Source organism: Motacilla alba, chromosome 3 (assembly GCF_015832195.1).
Source record: "Motacilla alba alba isolate MOTALB_02 chromosome 3, Motacilla_alba_V1.0_pri, whole genome shotgun sequence".
Lineage (NCBI taxonomy): Eukaryota > Metazoa > Chordata > Aves > Passeriformes > Motacillidae > Motacilla > Motacilla alba.
In genome coordinates, this window is record NC_052018.1 from 3,499,235 (window position 1) to 3,519,479 (window position 20,245).

At 49.3% G+C, this 20,245-nt stretch overlaps 1 protein-coding gene across 2 annotated transcripts in view; it reads right to left on the reverse strand.

Annotated features, from left to right (window-relative positions):
- The window catches only part of XKR6 (XK related 6), a 177,452-nt gene that overhangs the window by 27,066 nt on the left and 130,141 nt on the right, over positions 1 to 20,245 (reverse strand). For both annotated transcript variants that reach the window (XM_038131304.1, XM_038131303.1), the window contains exon 2: positions 2,771 to 2,967. In XM_038131304.1, coding sequence (XP_037987232.1) covers positions 2,771 to 2,967 — 197 coding nt within the window. The remainder of the gene's footprint in view (positions 1 to 2,770; positions 2,968 to 20,245) is intronic.

Consider the following 20,245-nt stretch of genomic DNA (forward strand, 5'->3'; position numbering starts at 1 on the left):
AGATTCCAGCTCCAGCACTTCTGCTGCTGGACATTCTCACTTTTGGGTGAAACTCCTGTTCTTTGAGTGCTGAAGGAACAACAGACACAGGTCCCACCCAACCTTCTCACACAGGTACCTCTCATGGTCAAATAGTTCTTGCAAGGCATGATGAGGTTTTTCTTTCACCCACCCAATAGATTGAAACCCAGGAAATTAAGCATTACCCTGGTTGTATTCATTTCTATGCATCCTTCCAAGATCAGCTCTTTCAATCACCATGCTGTGTGGCAGAAATGCTTTGGAGGAGATGCTCTGGGTCTGAGTTAAGACCCCCCAAGGTGTTCACTTTTCTTTCTGCTGCTGGACATTCTCACTGCTGCTGGACATTCACTTTTCTTTCCTTAACATCGCTCTTAACACAGGAATTAGGAGACAAAAGCAAAACCTCCTGATAGCCATTCCAATGATTCCCTTTCTAAAGCTCCTTAAATAGAAGTTGACTTGTTTGGAGAGAAGTGGAGCCTGGGCTTGGCATTACAATCTAAAGAGCAGGGAGGGCTGGGGCTTGGAGGAGGGATGTATGCCCCAGGAAATGGTGAACTGACCTTGTCTGGCACTAAATTAATCCATGGGAGCCTGTGGGGAATGTATGGAAGCAGCTGGAGTCTGGACACATCAGCAGGGGCTGTACCTGGGCTTTTAAGCCCTTCCCTGGGCTGTTTTTTCAGTGTGCATTCCTCAGGGATGCTGTCCCTGTTTAAAGGCAGAACTGGCCCCTTCCTGTAATGAGCCACGCTCCCCCAGACTCGATGAGCCAGGAGAGACTTGATTTGATTTTTAAACACACTGCCTTCCTAACAGTATCCATCTCCCTTTGCTGTTCGCCTGCTTTAAGTGAAAATCTTTGATGCTCCCGTTCACAACGGCTCCTCTCAGCATTTAATTTGCGTTTATATAATTATGGACCGGCCGCCAGGAGGAGAAGGAGGGGGAGGAGGAGGTGGAAGAGAGAAGCACTGAACGGGCATGGAGGAGCTCTAGGAAACCTTGCACCGGAGGAGTCAAGGAGCGCTGAGCAAGCCCCGCTGCTCTCATCCATCAGCGCCCGCATCCCCGGCACAGGCGGGGAGGGAGGCAGGGAGAGGATGCACTGGGGACCCGGCGAGCTCGGCTGCTGGAGCGTGGCGAGCAAAGAGCCCTCCAGGGCTCGGGGAGGCAGGCGGGGACGTGCGCTGCCTTGGAAGAGAGAGCGCAGCCGGCTCGGCGCGCTGGAGGAGCAGAGGAACTGCAAAGCCGAGGAAGGGAGGGGAGGGGGATGCTGGAAAAATGATGCAGCTCTTTCAGTGGATTAGGCAGCCGTGCCTGGAAGTGGCAAAGTGGAAGAGCCACGGATTTGAAAGCCTGGAGGGATTATTCTCCCGCGTTGTCTGACTCGCAGCACAACAGAGGCCAACAAACTTTACCCGGCGCTTTCTGCGGCGAGTCCAACAATCTGCAGAACGCCCTGGCAAACCTCCTGGGCTGTGATTTCTGCATTTTCAGTCGGGTTAATAACGTTGGAAGCAGCAGGAAAAGGGGGCTGGCAAATGTGAGCCATTCTAGCAGGAGTTGTAGAAAGGCATATTCATCATGTCAGCACTTTGGAGGCCTGGAGAGCTCGTGATGAGAGGTTTCAAGAAAAGACTGCATAAATAGGAGGAGGGAAGCTTCTATAAACAACTGTGATGGACATGCTGGAAATACAGAGGAAAGGGAGAGTGGCTGGCCTTCCTTGATGCTGTAGATAGTGGTGACCTTGGCAAAACCAGCAAAATTTAACCCCAAAGCAAATTCCAGTTTCAGTTCCCACCTCAGCTCCAAAAGCTCCTCAGAAATGACAGGCCCCAACCAGGCTGTCTTTGGGAAGCTGAGTGTCACCCGTGGTGAATGAACTGAACAGGGGCTGAATAACCAAGCAGCTCCACTGTTGGTCCTTGTAAAGGATGGTTGTCCCTCAGTCTGGTCACCCCCAGGCTGCCAGCATGGCCATGGGCTGGGAGAGTTGCTCATGCCAGGGCAGGGACAGGGCCATGTCCCTCTCAGCTGGGACAGATGCCCCATGCTCAGCACATCACAGTGGTGTTCACTGTGGTGGACACCAGAACTGGCAAAATATTCCCTGTGGTGGCTTCCAAGCCTCGTGTCATCATTTAATTGCCTTTCCAATTAAAGCTCCACTACATCCCAGTCCCTACAGAATCCCCTCCACTGCCTTCCCCTTCTCTTTTCCTGGGCTTGGTGAGAACCATGGTACCAATGACAACACCTTAACTCCTGGGCACTCATCAGAAAAGGCCCTACAGCATTTAGCTGTTAAAAACCCCCTTTTTTACACTTTACACCATCAAGCATTGCATAGGCATTGAACCATTTGTCCTCACAACACAAACTCAAATCTGGCCAGTTTTATCACTCTGCTTATGTAAGGAGGGAAACTGAGGCAGGGAATGGTCATGTTTGCCCAGTGCCAAGCGAGAAACGAGTGGTGCCACAGCAGCAGAGCCTGCTTGCCTCCTCCTGACACCACCATCATTCCTTTAGCCTGGACTGGGTGTGGAAGAGCTGAATCCCATCTTTTCCTTGACACTGACTTTTTTTTTTTCTCCTCAGAGGAACAAGCAGAAATTTTACCCAGCAAACGCAGCAGAGATTTGTCCCAGGGTGGGAAGTGAGCAACACATCCATCAGCTGCTGGGCACTGGGAGCAGAGGGGAGAGGCTGGAAAGGTGGGGAAGAGGGGGCCACTTACATGGTAATGTTTCTGCACGGTTCTTTTGGATCATTATGCAGAGCTGTAGCACCAGTTGAGGGGCGCTCTCGAGGAACGTTTCCAGGAGGCGCAGCATGTTCACGTCTGCATATTCGTACATCATAGCCCAGTAGAAACGCCGCTGGTGTTCCTTCCGCCTCTGGCTCTGGATCCCCAGGTACATTGTTCGGATATACCTGCAAGGAACAGGAGGGAAAAGCTGGGTGTGAGGTGTTGGAGTTGCAGCAAAATCTGCTTGTGGGGCAGTTGGGTTCTGGGGAGACATTGGGGTTTGCACAGTTCTTCCACTCCCTCCTGTCCTGAGGAGGACTTTTAGAATCTGTGTAATCATTAATGTTGGAAAAGACCTCTGAGATCATCAAGCCCAGACTTAAACTGGATGCCACCCTGAGAACAAGACCATGTAATGAAGTGCATTTGGTCTTGCAAGGGTGGGAAAACTTTAACTGGTACCACCCAAACATGAAAGCCTGGGAGAAGGAAATGCTTTTGAAACACAAGAAAACAATCCCCTCACCTAATTTTCATCACAAGAAGAGAACCCACATGAAAAATACTGGTCCTAATGCTTGGAAGTATATTGACAGATCATCTACACCCCCTCAGCACTCTGTTAAGGAACTTCTCTCACAGACCCCAGAGCTCAAGAAGTGTTTTGACCATACTCTCAGGCTCATTGTGGGATTCTTGAAGTTGTCCAGGAATTGGAATCTGACAATCCTTGTGGGTCTCTTCCAGCTCAGGATATTCTGTGATTCTATGATTTGACCCTATTTCATCATAGGTGGAAGAATGAGACACCACCTTCACATGCAGCATGTGTGTGACCCACAGATGTGAAAGGCCATAGTTTGTCACTGGTCAGCTTTGAGACTTTGAGCAATGTTGGAGCACAAGGAGGTGTCTCATGCATGGACAGGAACAGCTCTACCATTGCCTCTGTCTCAGGATTTGTGGCATTTGAGAAAAGACCCCTAACAGAGTCCTTTCTAATGCCTGTTGGTATCACAGAATCCCAGAATGGTTTGGGTTGGAAGGGACCTTAAAAATCATCTTGTTCCAGCCCCCTGCCATGGGCAGGGACACCTTCACTATCCCAGGTTGCTCCAAACCCCATCCCACCCTGCCTTGGACACTTCCAGGGATTGATAATCCAACATTATGTCTTCTTCCTTCTCATCCTGAGCGGTGTCTGTAACCTCGTTTGGGATGGGAACTATTTCATCATTTCACCTAACGCCGACCCTAAAGCTGGTCATCTGAGCCAGTCAATCGTCGGAAATGTCCCCTCCCGGGACTGTTCATGTGTCCCAGCTCCGCTGCCAGCACGGCAGCGGGATGAAACGCCTTCTGGAGGCTCTGGGAGGGGCTCACGGCACAAGCTGGGGTTTGGCCAAAACGATTAGATCATCCCCTGCCACTCGGGCGAGACTGCACAGCCGGGGAGAGCAGGAGGGAAGGACGTGAGCCTGGAGAGCCTCCGGATCTCCGAACCGCACCCAGGGACGGGCAGCTGGCAGAGAAGCAGAGGCAGCTCTGCGAACCCTGTCCTTTATCCAGCATCTTGTCCTTCCTGCCCGCTCGCAGCTGACTGGCACGGGAGGCGAAAAATCCCGAAAGAGGGACTGCAAGGACACCAAAAAATGACGCAGGAAAGCCACCAGATGGGGCTCGACGCTCGAGAAAATGCTACGCCAGTCATACGACACTGGTGACACTGGTGTGACATCCACAGCAGACCCCGAGCGGGACGGAAATGGCCGTGGAGCACCTGCTCTCCCAACACGCCCAAATCCACCACCTGCACTTGGCATTTCCATGGAAGACCCCCATGCCCAGGAGCTGCAGAGCGACACAGGCATCCTGCCTTCCCTTCACCCAGGAATTAAATAAATGCGGCTCAGCTGGAAAGGCAAAGTCAGGGAGAGTGTCGTGGCTCAAGGAGAAAGCAGAGAAAAGGAGAATGCAATGGTTTTTGTGATGTCAGCGACACAGGGCCAGCAAAAGCCAAGTGGTGGTGCCCATAAAGTGCTGCCCACTGGCAAAAGCACCATCACCTCTGCCAAATTCCACCGAATCTGCCCTGTAGTCCTGGATGGTCTCCCCCTCCCCAGAAGCTCCCATTCCTGCTGGTACACAAAATCTAAACTCCTCTTTGGGAGGTTAAACCACGCATTTCTCATCACCTCAGCCACAGACAAGAAGAATTTATTGGTTTTCACCTTGCAGCAGTCTTTTACTTGTTTGCACATAGTTGCCATGTAAACCTTTCATTTCTCCAGATTAAAAAAAAATCACAGTTCCATAGACTCATAGAATTATTAAGGTTTGAAAATACCTCTAAGATCATCGAGTTCAACCATTCCCCCAGCACTGCCAAGGCCACCACTAACCTGTGCCCCCAAGTGCCACATCCACGTGGCTTTTAAGACCCTCCAGAGATGAGGACTCCACCACCTCCCTGACCAGCCACTTCCAATGCCTGATCACCCTTTCCCTGAAGGAATTCTTCCTGGTGTCCAACCTGAACCTTCCCTACTGCATCTTGAGGCTGTTTCCTCTCATCCTGTCCCTTGTTTCCTGGCAGCAGAGCCCAACCCCCTCAGCTGCCCCATCCTGTCAAGAGGGCAAGAAGATTCCCCCTGAACCTCCTTCTCTCCAGGAAAAAAAAAAAAAAAGTTTCAGTGCCTTCTCACAGTTCACCTTTCCTACCCCTCTACTCTTCCACATTGCTGTTCCCAACAGCTGTCTCCACTTTTGGGTTATTTTTAAGACCATCTTTACTTTTCCCAGCCCTTCAGGTTGGCTGAACCAAACTGCAACAATGACACTGGGCCAGTCAAAAAGATTAGGAAGAAATTACCAGAAGGGACACGATGTCCTGCAATGATTTCTCCTGCATCTCTGGGGTTAGGATGAATCTCTAGGGATTCACCACCATCCACAGTTTAAGCACAGGTTTTTCTTAGTGGCTGCAGAAAGAGGAGATGACACCAATCCATGGAGGCAAAATGCAAGGGAAAATATTTAAATTCATGAGATTGACACAGTGTCCTGATCCTGTCACCATCAGTGGCAATGGCACAAACACCAAGTTCTTCCTGACTGCTGAGCCCACAGCCTTTGGCAAAGGTCACCTGCATTGTGCCTCTTCCATAGATGGGGAAACTGAGCCAGAAAGCACCAAAAAAGTGCTCTCAAAGGTTTTTTGGCATCAAACTCCAGATCTTTTAGTGCTGTCCCCTCCCTCTAAACACCACACGAGTGGAGCACAGCCCTACCAGCTGATGCTCCTCCATCCAGGGTGGACGTAATTCCTTCACAGCATAAATCCCAGCCCTGCCCAATCTGACCCCAAAGGACAAATCTGTCCCTATCCCATGGGATTGTGACCTCAGGAACCCCTTGGCAAATGTTGGGCAAAGCGTGAGCAAAGCAGCTCCGAGGACCATTTGCAGCTGAAAGTAAATGAACTTCTTTTTTCTTTCTCTTTGGTCCATGAAAAAGATTGGTGCTCTGTCTTCAGCATCCTTCAGACCTAAATCTTGCAAAGAGAGGAAAGGGATGACTAAGATCCCATTCCTTCTTGATGCCAGTGGATTGTGATAAAAGTAATAAAGTAATATTTCCACCTTGTGGGCTTTCAGCAAGTAATAAATACCTACTTAATTTCTACTTCATTAATCAACATAAAATTTCACCCAGCTCCAACACTGATAATTCTTAACCTTATTTCCAAACACCAATGTGCAGAACTGGTGTAAACAGTTTTATTCCAGGTCATCTGTTTACTTCTATTATTTTATTTACTTTTTGAGGGTCTTTCAACATTGGTTAAGTGTAGACAACTTAAGAAGAATTAAGAAGAAAAAAATAAAATCAATGTCATTTCACCTGAAATTCATTGTTCCCGGTCAAGCTGGTGGCAAACAGGCTTCTATATTTAGACTTTAAAATCCATATTCAGGCCTGATCTTCAATCTTTAGCAACACGATGCTTCCTCTTATGTCAGTGAAAACCATTCACTGCTCCATGCTTTTGAAAATCAGGCTAATTTATTTATTTAAGAGCTTAATTTTGGATACAGGAGCCTAACTTTGGGCTTTTTTTTTTTTTTTTTGAATGCTGGCTATTTTTATATAAGACTGTGTGTATTTGTGTGTATTTTTAGTTCTAAGTCTCATCACGGCTTCAAGAGATAGAACTAATTTGGGGTTGGGAGGGGGATTGGGGTGATGATTCTGGTTTTTTTTTAGTGCACAAAGGATTGGCTGTCCCCTCCCTCCTGGCAGGGCTCCCAGAATTCCTGTTGGTATAATTACCCTCACGCTTATTTACTACGTGTGTCACAGCAGCACACGAACTGGTCGGGTCAAAGTCACTGCTGTCCCTGCACCAAAGTGCCTTTTTAAGGAGCCAAATCCACCAAATGTAGTCAAATAACCTTTGGAAAGAGCTGCAGGAGCCCACCAGGAGGGAGGGGAGGAGATGTTCCTGCTGTACAAACACAACCCACCCTGCGTTCTGTGGAAAAAGCTGCTCCATGGGGGTGACAGGGGATGGATTCTGGAGGCTCTGGTTTTGTATCATGAAATGAAGCAGGCCCTGGCCAGGTTCAACTCTGTATGGCTACATCCATCTAGTTGGCTCTGGCCAAAATTTCCAGGGGCTGTGTTGATAATTTCACAGGGTGAACTATTGCAGGGTTGTGCCTGGGCCTTGGCACGGTTGGATTTACTGAGGTGACTCCCAGTGTCACCAGGAAATGTAGGGGGATGCCTCTGGCAACGGGCTGGTTGAGGGGAGGAGGATGTGGATGTGTAAAAGGGTCAGAGCCCTTTTTGGAGCCCAGAAAGGCACATCAGGACAGGCCCTGGGCTGTGCTTTGGGGGCAGAAGAGTCCTGGTGGCCTGTCCCACACAGCCACAAGCTGACCAAGGGCAGGAATCTCAGGCTGCAACAGTCCGATCACTTTTCCTGAGGCCAACAGGCCAAGATGCAAGAAACGAGCTCTCTCATCCTCCAAAACCAGGAAACTTCCACCATATTCAGCACTGGGAATGATTCCTGGCCATTGAAACCTGCACACGTTGTGATGACTTGGGAGAGTCTGAATATGCCTGGACCATTCTAATGATTATATTCAGATTTTGGCATGGAATCACAGAATATCCTGAGTTGGGAGGGACCCACAAGGATAATTGAGTCTAACCCCTGGCCCTTACAGGGTGTGGTGAAAAAATTGCAGTGCCCATGAACAGGTCTTGAAATTACCTGGTTTATCAGTACAGGTATATGGGAAATGGATTTTGCTCGTGCCCATCCCTCTGTTCTGGTGGAATGCTGGAGAGACAGCTCTGATGCTGTGGTAGCCAAAACATTGGGGTGTTACCAACACCTTCCCAGCTCCAAATGCAAAGCACAGCAGTGTGGGGGCTGTTGTGGGGAAAACAAACTCCATCTCAGCCAGACCCAGCCAGAGAATCACAGAATCTCTCAGGCTGGAAAATATCTGTAAGATCAAATCCAACCAGCACGCCAGCCCCACCATGTTCAACACTGACCCATGTCCACAAATGCCATATCCACACTTCTTGCACACTTCCAGGGATGGTGGTTCCACAACGTGATGGTGATGCCACAATGTGGCACAGCTTGAGGCCGTTCCCTCTCATCCTGTCCCTGTTCCCTGGGAGCAGAGCCCAACCCACCCCTGGCTGTCTCCTCCTGTCAGGGAGTTGTGCAGAGCCACAAGGTCCCCCCTGAGCCTCCTTTTCTCCAGGCTGAGCCCCTTTCCCAGCTTCCTCAGCCCATCCTGGTGCTCCAGCCCCTTCCCCAGCTCTGTTCTCTTCCCTGGACACGCTCCAGCCCCTCAATGTCTCTTAGCTCTTGTCATGAGGGTCCCAGAGCTGTCCCCAGCAGTGGAGGTGCCCCTGCAGTGCTAGCACAGTGGACAGTCTGTGTGTCCACACTGTTCCTGGATATTCCAGCCAGGAAGCTCTTGGGCTTCTTGGCTACCTGTCACTCTGCTGGCTCATGTTCAGAAATGTCCTGTGGCACTACAGGAGCGTGGCTGTGACCTTGGTGACATGGCAGCCATACACATCATATGGATGGGCACCATCCCAGGGCACCAACCTCCTCCCTGGTGCTCCCTCCTGGAGGAAGAGGGTGGGAATGGTGGTGTCCTTCAGCTGAGGGGTCACCCTCCTGCCACCTCATCTTCTTGCAAGGGACCTCGTGCACTGGAGGGTGTTCCCAGATTAAAATCCCTCTCCTTGGAGGGGAGGAAACCAGGCCACGTGGAACTGCTGGGCTGGAAGGCTGGGAGCAGAGGCTGCCTGAACATCCCCTTACAATGAGGTTACATGAGGGCAGATCTCAGCTGGAGTGAGCTGGCATCCACAGGGCTCTGGCAATTTACACCAGCTGCGGCTTTGGCCCGCTTTTTTAATTTTAATGAATTATTTCCATTCTAACTGATATAAAAGGAATAGGAGACACAGCGCTGGAGCAACAGGGGAGTAGGAAAGTGAAATGCTGTCTATTAAAAAAATCAAACTCAAACTTAGAGTTGCCATCACCACTAACGCGCTCAATATCAACATTTGTTAGGTGTTTTCTTTGTTATAAAGTCACATGCCAGTGATAAGAATTCACGGATGGATTGTTATTGTTCCTAGTTCGAGTATCAAAATTGGAATTACAGGGTCTCATCCAGGTGCTGATATTCCACAGCTTTTTCTGGCTGCTCCCACAGCATCCAACTCCTCCAGAAAAAGGGGCTTCCTCCAAGGTGTCTCTAGGGAGTTGTTCCTGGTCTGGTCTGAGCCTTGAAGGGTGTGCAGAATTTATTTTCACCACTGCTGGTTGTGTTGGGTCAAAACCATGCTAAAATGGGAAAGATCACTTTCCACCTCAAAATCAAGAAAGGGATCCTTATTTCTGCACAAACTAATCCAGCCTCCTCAGAGGTCATTCCGACCATACACACCTAAATAATCATTTTGGTGACCTTCATCAGGGCCCTGATCTTCATAACTGGAGTTCTCGTTGCTTTCTGACAACTTTAGGGGATTTCCTTATACAGTTTATACCTTAAAAATCAATAAAATGCAACAAAAATGTGTTAATCAAGGGGTTTAGCCCCTCTGCCTTGCAGTTTCTGATCTAAGTCTTATCTACTTGTTTCTATCAGTTCCCATTAAAGAATTAATAATTTGTATTACGAAGTCTCGCTTTTTGCCAAATGTGCAACTGAAATTTGTGTTTGAAGGAATGATTGTCCCAGACTTCTGCTGCACAGGAGAAACTGTTACAATTTCATATTCTAAGCCAGTCTGAAGCTGTTTTAAAGCACAGATGGCTTTACTACACACCAACCTCAAAAGATGCAACCGATTTATAAAACTTATGTTGGGAAGGATCATATTGTGGAATCACAGAAGAATTTAGGTTGGAAGGAGATTTTAGAGGTCTGTGGACCAAGGCTCCCATCCTAATGGATAAAACTTTGAAGTTAGGGAAGGTTGGTCATGGTCTGGTGCAGTTGAGTTTTGAAAATCTCCAAGGATGGAGATTCCACAGCCTCTCTGGACAACCTGTTCCAGCATTTAACCCCAAATCCTGCAGAATCATGGAATCATTCAGCTTGGAAAAGACCTCTTGAGTTCAACCATCAACCCAGCATTATGGGCATGACCAAACCATGTCCTCAAGTGCCACATCCACATATTTTTTTAACATTCATGGGGACAGTGAAATGATTTCCAGCCCAAGATCATCTCCACTACTTGAAGAAAGTTTACAAATCAGCCCCTCCTTGGAAAGAGTCAGTTCCACCTGACAGCTCGAATTAAAAAAAAATAAAATAAAAGCATGACACTGTAGTATTTTTAGGATCTGGTTCCAAAAGCTTTGATATTTGCAGGCTGTTTTAACTCATGATAATCTGGGGGCTCTGATAAACAAAACAGGGTTCTGTGACTGATGATTCCTGAGCAATGTCCCCAGCTCCTCTGAAATTATTGCTTTGGGGGCATTGCCAGGTGAAAGGAACCTAAACCTACACCCCCTCCTCTGAGGCAGCGCTCCTGGTCTTGATTCAAATCCCTTTTTACTGATGGTTTATTTGGGTATTTGGGATTATGAGAGCACAGGCAGGGCTGCAGGTGTGATTTCATCCTGCTGACAGACACTGGGGTCAAAACCTCCAGCAGCTGCGCAGGGTAGGAAAGTGGGGCAAGGGCATCACTGCAGATAAAACTCCAGAGGCCAAAGGTGCAGGAGCTGCTCATGTTGCTCCATCTGGGGGATGTTTCTGGGATTTGTTTCTGTGACTGCTCTCCTTCCTCGGCTGCAGAGTAATTTTCTCTGACTCACAGGCTGAAAGATCACAACCAGAAGAAGAGAAACAAATCATAAGAAAGCGCTAGCCCTAAACAACCCCACTTTTTGGAAATGATTTGTCAATCCTTCCCCAGCCTGTCTGTTACTGAACTATCCTTGCTTAGCCAGGGCCTGTCCAGTGTTTCTTTATTTGCAAAGATATCCATGAATGTGTTGTTGACATATTCACCACAACCCCAGTTTTGGAAGCAGCCAGGCAGCCTCTCGTTGCTGCATCCCCATGGCTGAGGGATATCCAAGTTGCAGAATCCCCATTTCCAGGTCCCTGCTCAGTAAATCAATACAGAACCAGAGAGTAGTTTTGTAGCAGCAGCTACCATTGTTTCAACCCAGGCTCCTAGAAATCATGTTTGTGTTTTCATTCGTTAATTATTTCCCGAGATGTTGAGCTCTAAAACAGGAATACAAATCCCAAGACCTCTCCAGCACCATGGCATGAATGCCCTTTTTTAATATTTCAAAGTGGAAACCATCTCCATGCTGCATGAAGGAGGAGGCAGAGCAGCGGGGGCTGCTGGAGAGGGTATCCAAGTGATGGGTGCTACAGAGACATGTCACAGCATCTATCACACGTGGGATGGTCCTAGCACTGAGCCAAATGCTCTCTTTTATCACGGATTCCCCTCCTAAGTTAGTGATGAATTCTTAAACCCCAGTCCCTTCCCTATTTTGCACATGCTTATTTGCTTTAAGGATACTCCAACACTTGATGCTGTCGCCTCTGGCAAAGCCTTCTGTTTTAAATCAAAGCTGTTAAATAGCTTTACACAGGGACCAGGAAGTTGGACTCACACTGAGTTTTTGCTTCAAGTGTGTTTGTGAAAATAAGGTTTAGTGTTAGGGCTCTCCTCGTGGAAATAAAGATGGTCCCAGTCCTGCCAGACCTGCAGGAACAGCTGAAAGCCTTGAAAGGAAGCAGGGGTGCTCTGATTGACTTGTCTTGGCCCCAAGCAAGGGAAATTCCCTGGAATGCCAAAGAAAATCCCAAGCAAATGCCTGAGGACACCCAAAATGTGATCTCAGAGGCACACGGGAACAGTCACCTCACCCTTTGATCAGGATGAGTCACGTTACAGGGTTTTAACCCAGATGGTCTTGAGAAGTGATTTGGCATCGTGTGGGCTCACCAGAGCTGTGGGATATCTCAGGGGAGGAGAAGTTGGCATTGCTCTGGGATACCAGTCAGTGACAGGGACACATCTTCATCCCCTCAAGGAGATCCCTTGGTGGGGAATGCAGAGCAGGAGAGGGGAAAGATATGATTTTTGCTGTCAGTAAGTCCCTTGGAGTTGGAGGCACTTGCGGTTTTCTTGTCTAAGGGTTTCTCACTTCCTGAAGGGTTTAACAGTTTGGGGTAGTGAGTCCAGAGATCTGAACAGATACTGCAGATTGCCTGTGGTCTGAACCCTCAAAAGCCAATGTGAACCCCAGGATCACAGTGACAAAACTGGGAGTTTGTTCCCTCACTCAGAGGGAGACATTTCCATTCCCACACTCTGGCTGCTGGAAAAGGTGAGGGAGTCACCTCTGTGGCTGGGAGATCAGATATGGATTCTAGGAGAACATTCCCTGAATTTACAGTATTTACTCTCTCCCCAGCCATCAGGCTGGCTGATGCTTCAGCAGGACCTGAAATCACCAGACAAGACTTTTCCACACAGCAAAGCCTCTCTTAACCCCTATGGAGAGTGGCTTTGTAGAGCTGAGGAGGTGGACGCTCCAGGATTTTCAAACAGCATACCAGAAAAACAGCAGCCAGGAAGGGTTTAGGGTGAAAGGATTCTGCTTCGGAAAAAGAGAGCTGGTTCTTGAGGAGCTGGTGCAGCTGCAAAGAAGCTGCTGCCTGCTGCAGAGCTGCCAGGGTCAGAGCTGTGGCTCGCTGCCAGCTGCAGCGCGCTCTGCCCGCCGTTTGCATCCAGAGCGGAGCACCAGGGCTCCCAGAAAATCCTCGGGATGCTGTTCAGCAGCTACCAGGCATTCCTGAGCTCACCCCAGCCTCGCCAGGGACCGTCAGAGAGCCGGGACCGTGCGTTCAGCAGCGCATCCCCGGCTCCCCTGTGCCGCAGGGGTCAGAGGCATCCCTGGAGCAAAGCTCCCGACGCGGCGGCTCCGCACGAGGGCTGAGGCTGTCGCCTTGGCTTTGCCATCCCTTTGAGGAGAAGGAGCTAAAAATTGGGTGAGCGCCTGTGAAATCCTGGAAGAACAGCCTCAGATCATGGCTATTTTTAGATCCACAGAAGCTGCGCATACATTAGCGAGGGCCTGCCTTCCTCTCCGGGCTCGGAGAAATCACACGGTGTCCTCCCAGCCTGCCAGGAAAGAGTTTAACCCTTCTTGTCCCACCACAGTCAGCCCCAGCCAGCTGCACCTCAGCGTGGATCGTGATGGAGACCAGAACAAGGGGGAGAAAGGTTTTCCTTGGCGTTTTGATCCTTGCAAACTAAAGGAAGAGTGTCTTTGGCCCATGGACCTTGTACCATCATGTGTGGTAGGAGGAGCAGGGACTGGAAGAAAATTCCAGCACAGAAATGGCATCTGACTGCTGCCACTATCGTCCCTGTCTGAGGAACAGCCACACTCTGGGCTGAAAGGGGCAGGGAGCAGTTCAGAGTTTGCAGGACCTGAGAGTTGATTCCTCAACTCTGGTGACCTCTCACGGTAGCCAGGACAGCTGACATTCACAAACTGCCACATGTTGCCTTCAATTCACCCAGCACAGCATTACAGACTCACAGAACAGATCGGGCTGGAAGGGAATTTCAGCCTCATTTTGCTCCACCCCCTGCCACTGGCAGGGACACCTTCCACTATCCCAGCTTGCTCCAAGCCCTGTCCAACCTGGCCTTGGACACTTCCAGGGATGGGGAAATTAAGCACCATGAGCTACTTAATCCAACTCTGCAATCTTTTAGCCACACAACCTCCCAGGAAACAAAACCTCATCACCACACAGGCCTCTCAGATCCTTGGTGTCGCATCTCCTTCCTCCCACTGGCTGTGTCTCCGCTGCTCCAGACACATCACACCAGGAAAACCGTGGCTGGGACACATAAAGGAAATGAGGCCAGGGATGAGCTCACCAGCCCGCTGGAACCATGATGCCTTTCAGCACACAATTAACAAAAAATGATTGCAACAGTTATTCCTACACTTTTTTCTCGGAGGGTTGAGAAGCAAAGCTTGATCCCTGCACTTCACACCCACAGCGCCTGTCAGCTCCGCTGCCCGTGCACTTTCACATTTTCCAGCTCTTTAATATTTATTACCTCTGCTGCTTTGTATTACTCATCAGCTATTCCTGGCCAGAGGAAACGTACTGGCGGGTTCTGGAGCGGGCACGTTCCCTGTTCCTCGAGGGGGCTGTGAGTACAACAGCACCTCTAAACTCTCACTCACTGCTGGGCCAGTGCAGCCTCCCGTGGCTTTGGAGGGAGGACACTCAGACAAGCCTCACCATCCCATCATAGCTGGCTTTCCAAAGGCCACCAGGATGCCTTATGCCATCAGGAGAGGAGACACAGCCTTCTTGGAAGGTACAGGAACCCTTCCTTGGGTGTATCCTGCTGATCCATGCAGGAACATCCCTCAGGAAGTTCACCTGAGCATCCTTCCCTGCTTCACTCGCTGTTCTTTTCCAAGAATCCTCCCAGCCCTGTGATTAACCACGGGCCTGCCAGTCCCTTTTCTTGCTTGCAGGATTTCTCCCAGCTTCCGGGGGCTCTAAGTAAGGATATATATAATAAAACTCAGCAAGTCAGGCTGCGCAGGAGCCTGTGGGTGGCAGCACTTGCAGTTGTTCCATTTAACAGGCAACTGAGTTAGGATTGGTTCTAAACAATATTGCAAAGAGGACCATGTTCTAGTGGTCACGTTCAGAAGAAGAACCAGCCCAGGCACAGCACTACCCAGTACCACAGCATTTTTATCTTTTATCTATTCTCCTCCTAATTTAAAAGGAGCCTTCTGCTTGAAGCTTAATAAAAGTGAAGCCACCTGACCACATCCTTGCTCCACCACCCTCCGGGTGCAGCTGAGTCTTCTCGTGCCAGCAGCCAGTTTATCCAAGTGACACAAATGAGGTCACAGGAGCTTTCTGCCAGCGAGCAGCATCTGGGAGGTGAGGTATGGAATCCTGCAGCTCAGCCCAAGGGAGGGGTGTTCATGTACAGTTAGGTGCAGAAATGGAGGCAGAGAGGTTAAGTGACTTCCCTCAGGCAAGTGGTGTTTGGTGGGGTTTAATTTAGAATGGGATGGGATGGGATGGGATGGGATGGGATGGGATGGGATGGGATGGGATGGGATGGGATGGGATGGGATGAGATAGAATAGAATAGAATAGTTTCAGTTATAAGGGACCTGCAATGACCATCAAGTCCAGCTTCCAGATGGGGAGGCCTTTTTCTCTCTCTCCCTGGTGGATGGGCTCCTTTTGGAAGTGCTTAATCCAAAGGAAAGAAAGCCTTTCATTTTCACACACGTCCTTTCAATCTCCTGCTGCTCCAAATGCTTCTCCAGCCCATTTGGATGCCTCTCACACACCTGCTCCAGCCCAGGCAGCTGCCCTGCCCTGCGTGGAGGATGTTTGCATTAACATTGACTGTTGCAGCTGCTTGGATGAGATCTATCCCAGAAGCACCAATAAATTGCTGAATGCATTGATCCAGACGTGACTCAGGAGCCACCAATGAATAATCTCCCTCGGCACCTTCCCCTGGCTGAGCCCGGGCAGAGTTTCTGCTCTCCTCAGCAAAGCAGTGGAAGACTCTTCCATCTTGCATTTCTCCAGGGGCAGGCCTGCTTCAATGACACGTGGGGGTTATTGATTTCTGTAATGAATGGATGGATTTTCCCCTCCTGCACTCACACCTCCTCCCTCTCCCATGGAATAATTCAGTGCCTCTGTCATTTACTGCCCAAATGCCTCTCCAAAGTGCAAACATGCAGCCTTTCCCTGCTGGAATTGTGTGCTGCCTCCAAAGCTTCCACTGTTTTCTCCTGATCTCCTCTGATCTTGCCTCCAGGAGGGATGATTTAAAGCAGTGAAGTGATGCAAGGATCCCAGGCAAGGAGAACAGGAAAGTTTTCCTCTCCAGAAGGAAGGTGTGTGGCCAGAGTAATTGGGAAAGCTCAGGCTGTGAGTTGGAGGTTGCAGAACTGTCTGGGAAACGTGGTGGAGATGCCTGTTGGGATGGACCTGGAGGAGATTCCCACACTCCAGGGATCTTAAACAGGAGCACAGCAGATGTTTTAGTTGTTGAGGAATTGCAGTTGAGGAGGTTGCAGTTGTGGGTTGAAGAAAAACCCACCAGTGTCACTGGGATTGGCTGAGAAGTTGCCCAGAGAAGCTGTGGACACCCCATCCCTGGAAGTGTTCAGGACCAGGATGGATGGAGTTTGGAGCAATCTGGGACAGTAGAAGGTGTCCCTACTCATGGCAGAGGTTGGAACTGGATGATCTTTAAGGTTCCTTCCACCCCAAACCACTCTGGGATTCAACGAGGGTCTCACCCTTATCCCAAAACACCCAGTCCCTGCTTCCTTCAACTCCTCCCTGGATATCCCCTTCCCACTACCACTTCTTCCCAGCCAGGTCCCTGTAGCTCATCTGAAGTGCCACAACCCATCTCCTGCTTTTGGGATCCTTCTCTTCTTGTCACTCCACCTTCAAGTGACGCGTCCTGCACCGTGCTGCTGGTGGCTCTTGGCCACAGCTCAGGGGACAGCTCTGCAGGGGAGGGACGTGCCACCTCCGTGTGCACATGTTCCAACGAGCTTGGCACTGCCTGTCAGCCCTCCTGGCCCTACAAGTCCTGCCTGACCCTCCATGGGAGTCAGGACCTCAAATATCACAGGATGTAGCATTTGTCACCTCCTACACTTGCAGAGAATCGGAAAGATGAACAAACCCGTCTGGAACAAGGTCCAAGAGGTGTCCTGCCCATAAACCTGGAATTGCAGAGCAGCCATGGGGAGCTGGGATTTGACAACTTCTGCATTACAAACTCCCAGTCTGTCTCAGGTTGCCCTTTGCCTCCACAGCCAGGGCCTCACCAGTTAAAAATTTGCAGCTGACTCTGAGCATATCAGCCCAGGACACAAGTCCTTCCAATCCTAGTCTAAAACTTCAGGTATTTGAACCCTAAAACTTCAGCTATTTGAGCCCTAGAACTGCAAGTTTTTGAGCTCCTTTAGCAGGTAAGCCATGGCAGGCAGGAACAGGAAGGCCTGGCCAACACCAATGACTGTCCTAGACCACCAAAAGATTCACTAATTCATCTTCCATCCTTCCCTGCCTCCAACAGACCATCCACCATGTTGGCCCAGACCTCAACACCCAGCAAGGAACAGAGTCTGAGTGCTCTCTCCTGCCACTCAGGAGAGTGTCCAGATGGTTCAGAGCCCCTTTCTTTATAGGTTCAGACTCCTTCCTGTGGGTTCAAACTTCTTCTTATAGGTTCAAACTTCTTCTTGTGGATTCAAACCCTTTATTGTAGGTTAAAACCCTTTCTCATGGGTTTAGATCCCTCCTTGTGTGTTCAAATCCCTTTTTTATTGTTTCAAATCCCTTCCTGTGGGTTCAAACCCATTCCTGTATGTTCAAATCCATTCTTGTGGGCTCAAATCTGCTCCCTCTGTGTTCCAATCCTTTCTTGCAATTTCAAATCTGCTTCCTGTAGATTCAAATCCTTTATTGTAGATTAAAAACCTTTTCTTGTGGGTTCAAATCCCTTTTTGTGGGTTCAAACCTCTTCTTGTAGATTCAAATCCCTCCTTGTGTTTCAGATCCCTTCCTGAAGGTTCAAATCCCTTCTTGTAGTTTCAAACTCCATCCTGTAGGTTCAAGCATTTTCTTGTAGGTTCAAACCTTTTCTTGTGGGTTCAAATCTTTCCTGCAGGTACAAATCCCTCCTTGTGTGTTCAAATCCCTTTTTATTGGTACAAATGCCTTGGTACATATTCAAATTCCTTCTTGTGGGTTCAAACCCCTTCCTGTATACTCAAATCCCTTCCTGAGGGTTCAAATACCTTCTTATAGTTTCAAACCCCTTCCTGTAGGTTCAAATCCTTTCTTGTAGATTAAAACTCTTTCTTGTGGGTTCAAATCCTTTTTTGTGGGTTCATACCCCTTCTTGTAGGTTCCAATTCCTCCTGCTGTGTTCAAATCCCTTTTTATTGGTACAAATCCCTTCCTGTGCGTTCAAATTCCTTCTTGTAGTTTCAAATCTCTTCCTGTAGGCTCAAATCCCTTTCTTGTAGGTTAAAAACCTTGTGGGTTCAAATCCTTCTTGTTGGTGCAAATCCCTCCTTGTTTGTTCAAATCCCTTTTTATTGGTACAAATCCCTTCCTGTGGGTTCAAACCCCTTCATGCTGGTTCAAACCCTTCCCTGTGAGTTCCAAGCCCTTCTTTGCTACATGTGAAGGCAAGGGCTTGACCTTGGCCATCGAACATCCCAGACAAACCCATCAACCCCCCCGAGCCGGCTGAGGAGACAAAGCTCTCAGGTTCCCTTGTTGGGGCTGCTGGGCAGGATATCCAACACTGGAACACCCCCTGGGACACGGCAGAGTGTCAGGAAGGCTCTCCTCTGCTGGCTCCAAGGGTGGCCTGGAGAGGATTTTGCCGGGGCTCGATTCCCTGCCGTTGGAAACGCTCCCTCGGCCGCGCGGGGTGGCCGGGTGCCAGCGGGCTGGGTTTCCACCGTGGTCTCATGAGGACACTCTGCTGGAAAGAGGATGCTGCAGGCTTGAGTCATCTCCAGGCTCTGGAGGGAATTAAAGTCTCCACCTCCCACCCCCCTGCCTGCGTGTCCTGCCACTTGAGGTGACAGCCAAAAGCAGGACACTGAGCCTGCGCATTTTAAAGTAGCTTTGGGATTGAGTCCCTTTCCCCGTGCTATCCTGGTGCAGCCTTTCTCCCTGCATGTACAGAATATTTTGTGTCATGTTTCCCCCTTCTGATACCCCAAGCCCCTGGAGTGGCCCTGGATGCTCTGGTTGTTCACAGCTTTTTTGTGAACCTCAAGCTCACATGATTGGAAATCTTTCTGGAGCCACCACGGTTTACCCAAGTCCCCTCACATGAGATTTCCATTCTTCAGCTGTTTGAAAATGGGAAACCTGATCCAAACTCATCATCTCAGTTCCCTCTTTTATCAACAGAGAAAAAGAGAGAGATTTCCAGAAAGCCACTCATCCCATCTCCAGAAAAGTGTCTGCAACACCTCCCACGGATTCCTGTCTCCTTCCCTTGACTACAGAAGGGTCCAGACGACCAACTGAGAGCTGATGGCTGATACCAGATGTCTCCCATCTCCTTGGCATCGTTTCCTTATCAGATGCCTCTCACCTCCTTGCTGTCATTATGAGAAATCATTTTAAGGAGTCGCTTGTACTTTCCCCATGGAAAAAATTTGGGGGACATGGAGGCTGTGGTAGTGCCATGCTAACAGGTAGGAAAGGAATTTTCCTGTGGGGAGCAAAGTTCATGCTAAAATGGAGTGCATTCCCATCTGACAGCTGGAATGGGAGCTCCCAGAGCTGGCTGGGATTCCTTTTGTTCCCATCATCTCTTAATTTGGCCTATTTTTTCCCCTTGTGGAGCAAATGCACAGCTGTGGGTAGATGACACATGCCATGAGTAGTTCTTGTCTAGAACAGACTTTATCCCATAATTTTTATGTCCTTCCCCACCCGGAGGAGTGGTACTGCCTTTCAAAGGAATCCCTGTGGAGATCAATCCCGTGCATTATCGTAGAATCATGGAATCTCTGAGCTTGGAAAAGTTCTTAAAGTCATCAAGTCCAACCGTTGACCCAGCAGGGTCAAGTCTGCCACTGCCCTGTGTCCCCAAGTGTCACACCCAAACATCTTCTAAATCCATCCAGGGATGGGAAATCCATCCAGTGATAGGGAATCCACCACTGCCCTGGGCAGCAGCGTCAGGGCTGGACAGCTCATTCAGTGATAAATTGTTCCCAACATCCAACCTAATCCTTCTATGCCTCAAACTGAGGCCATTTCCCCTTGTCCTGTCCCTGTTCCC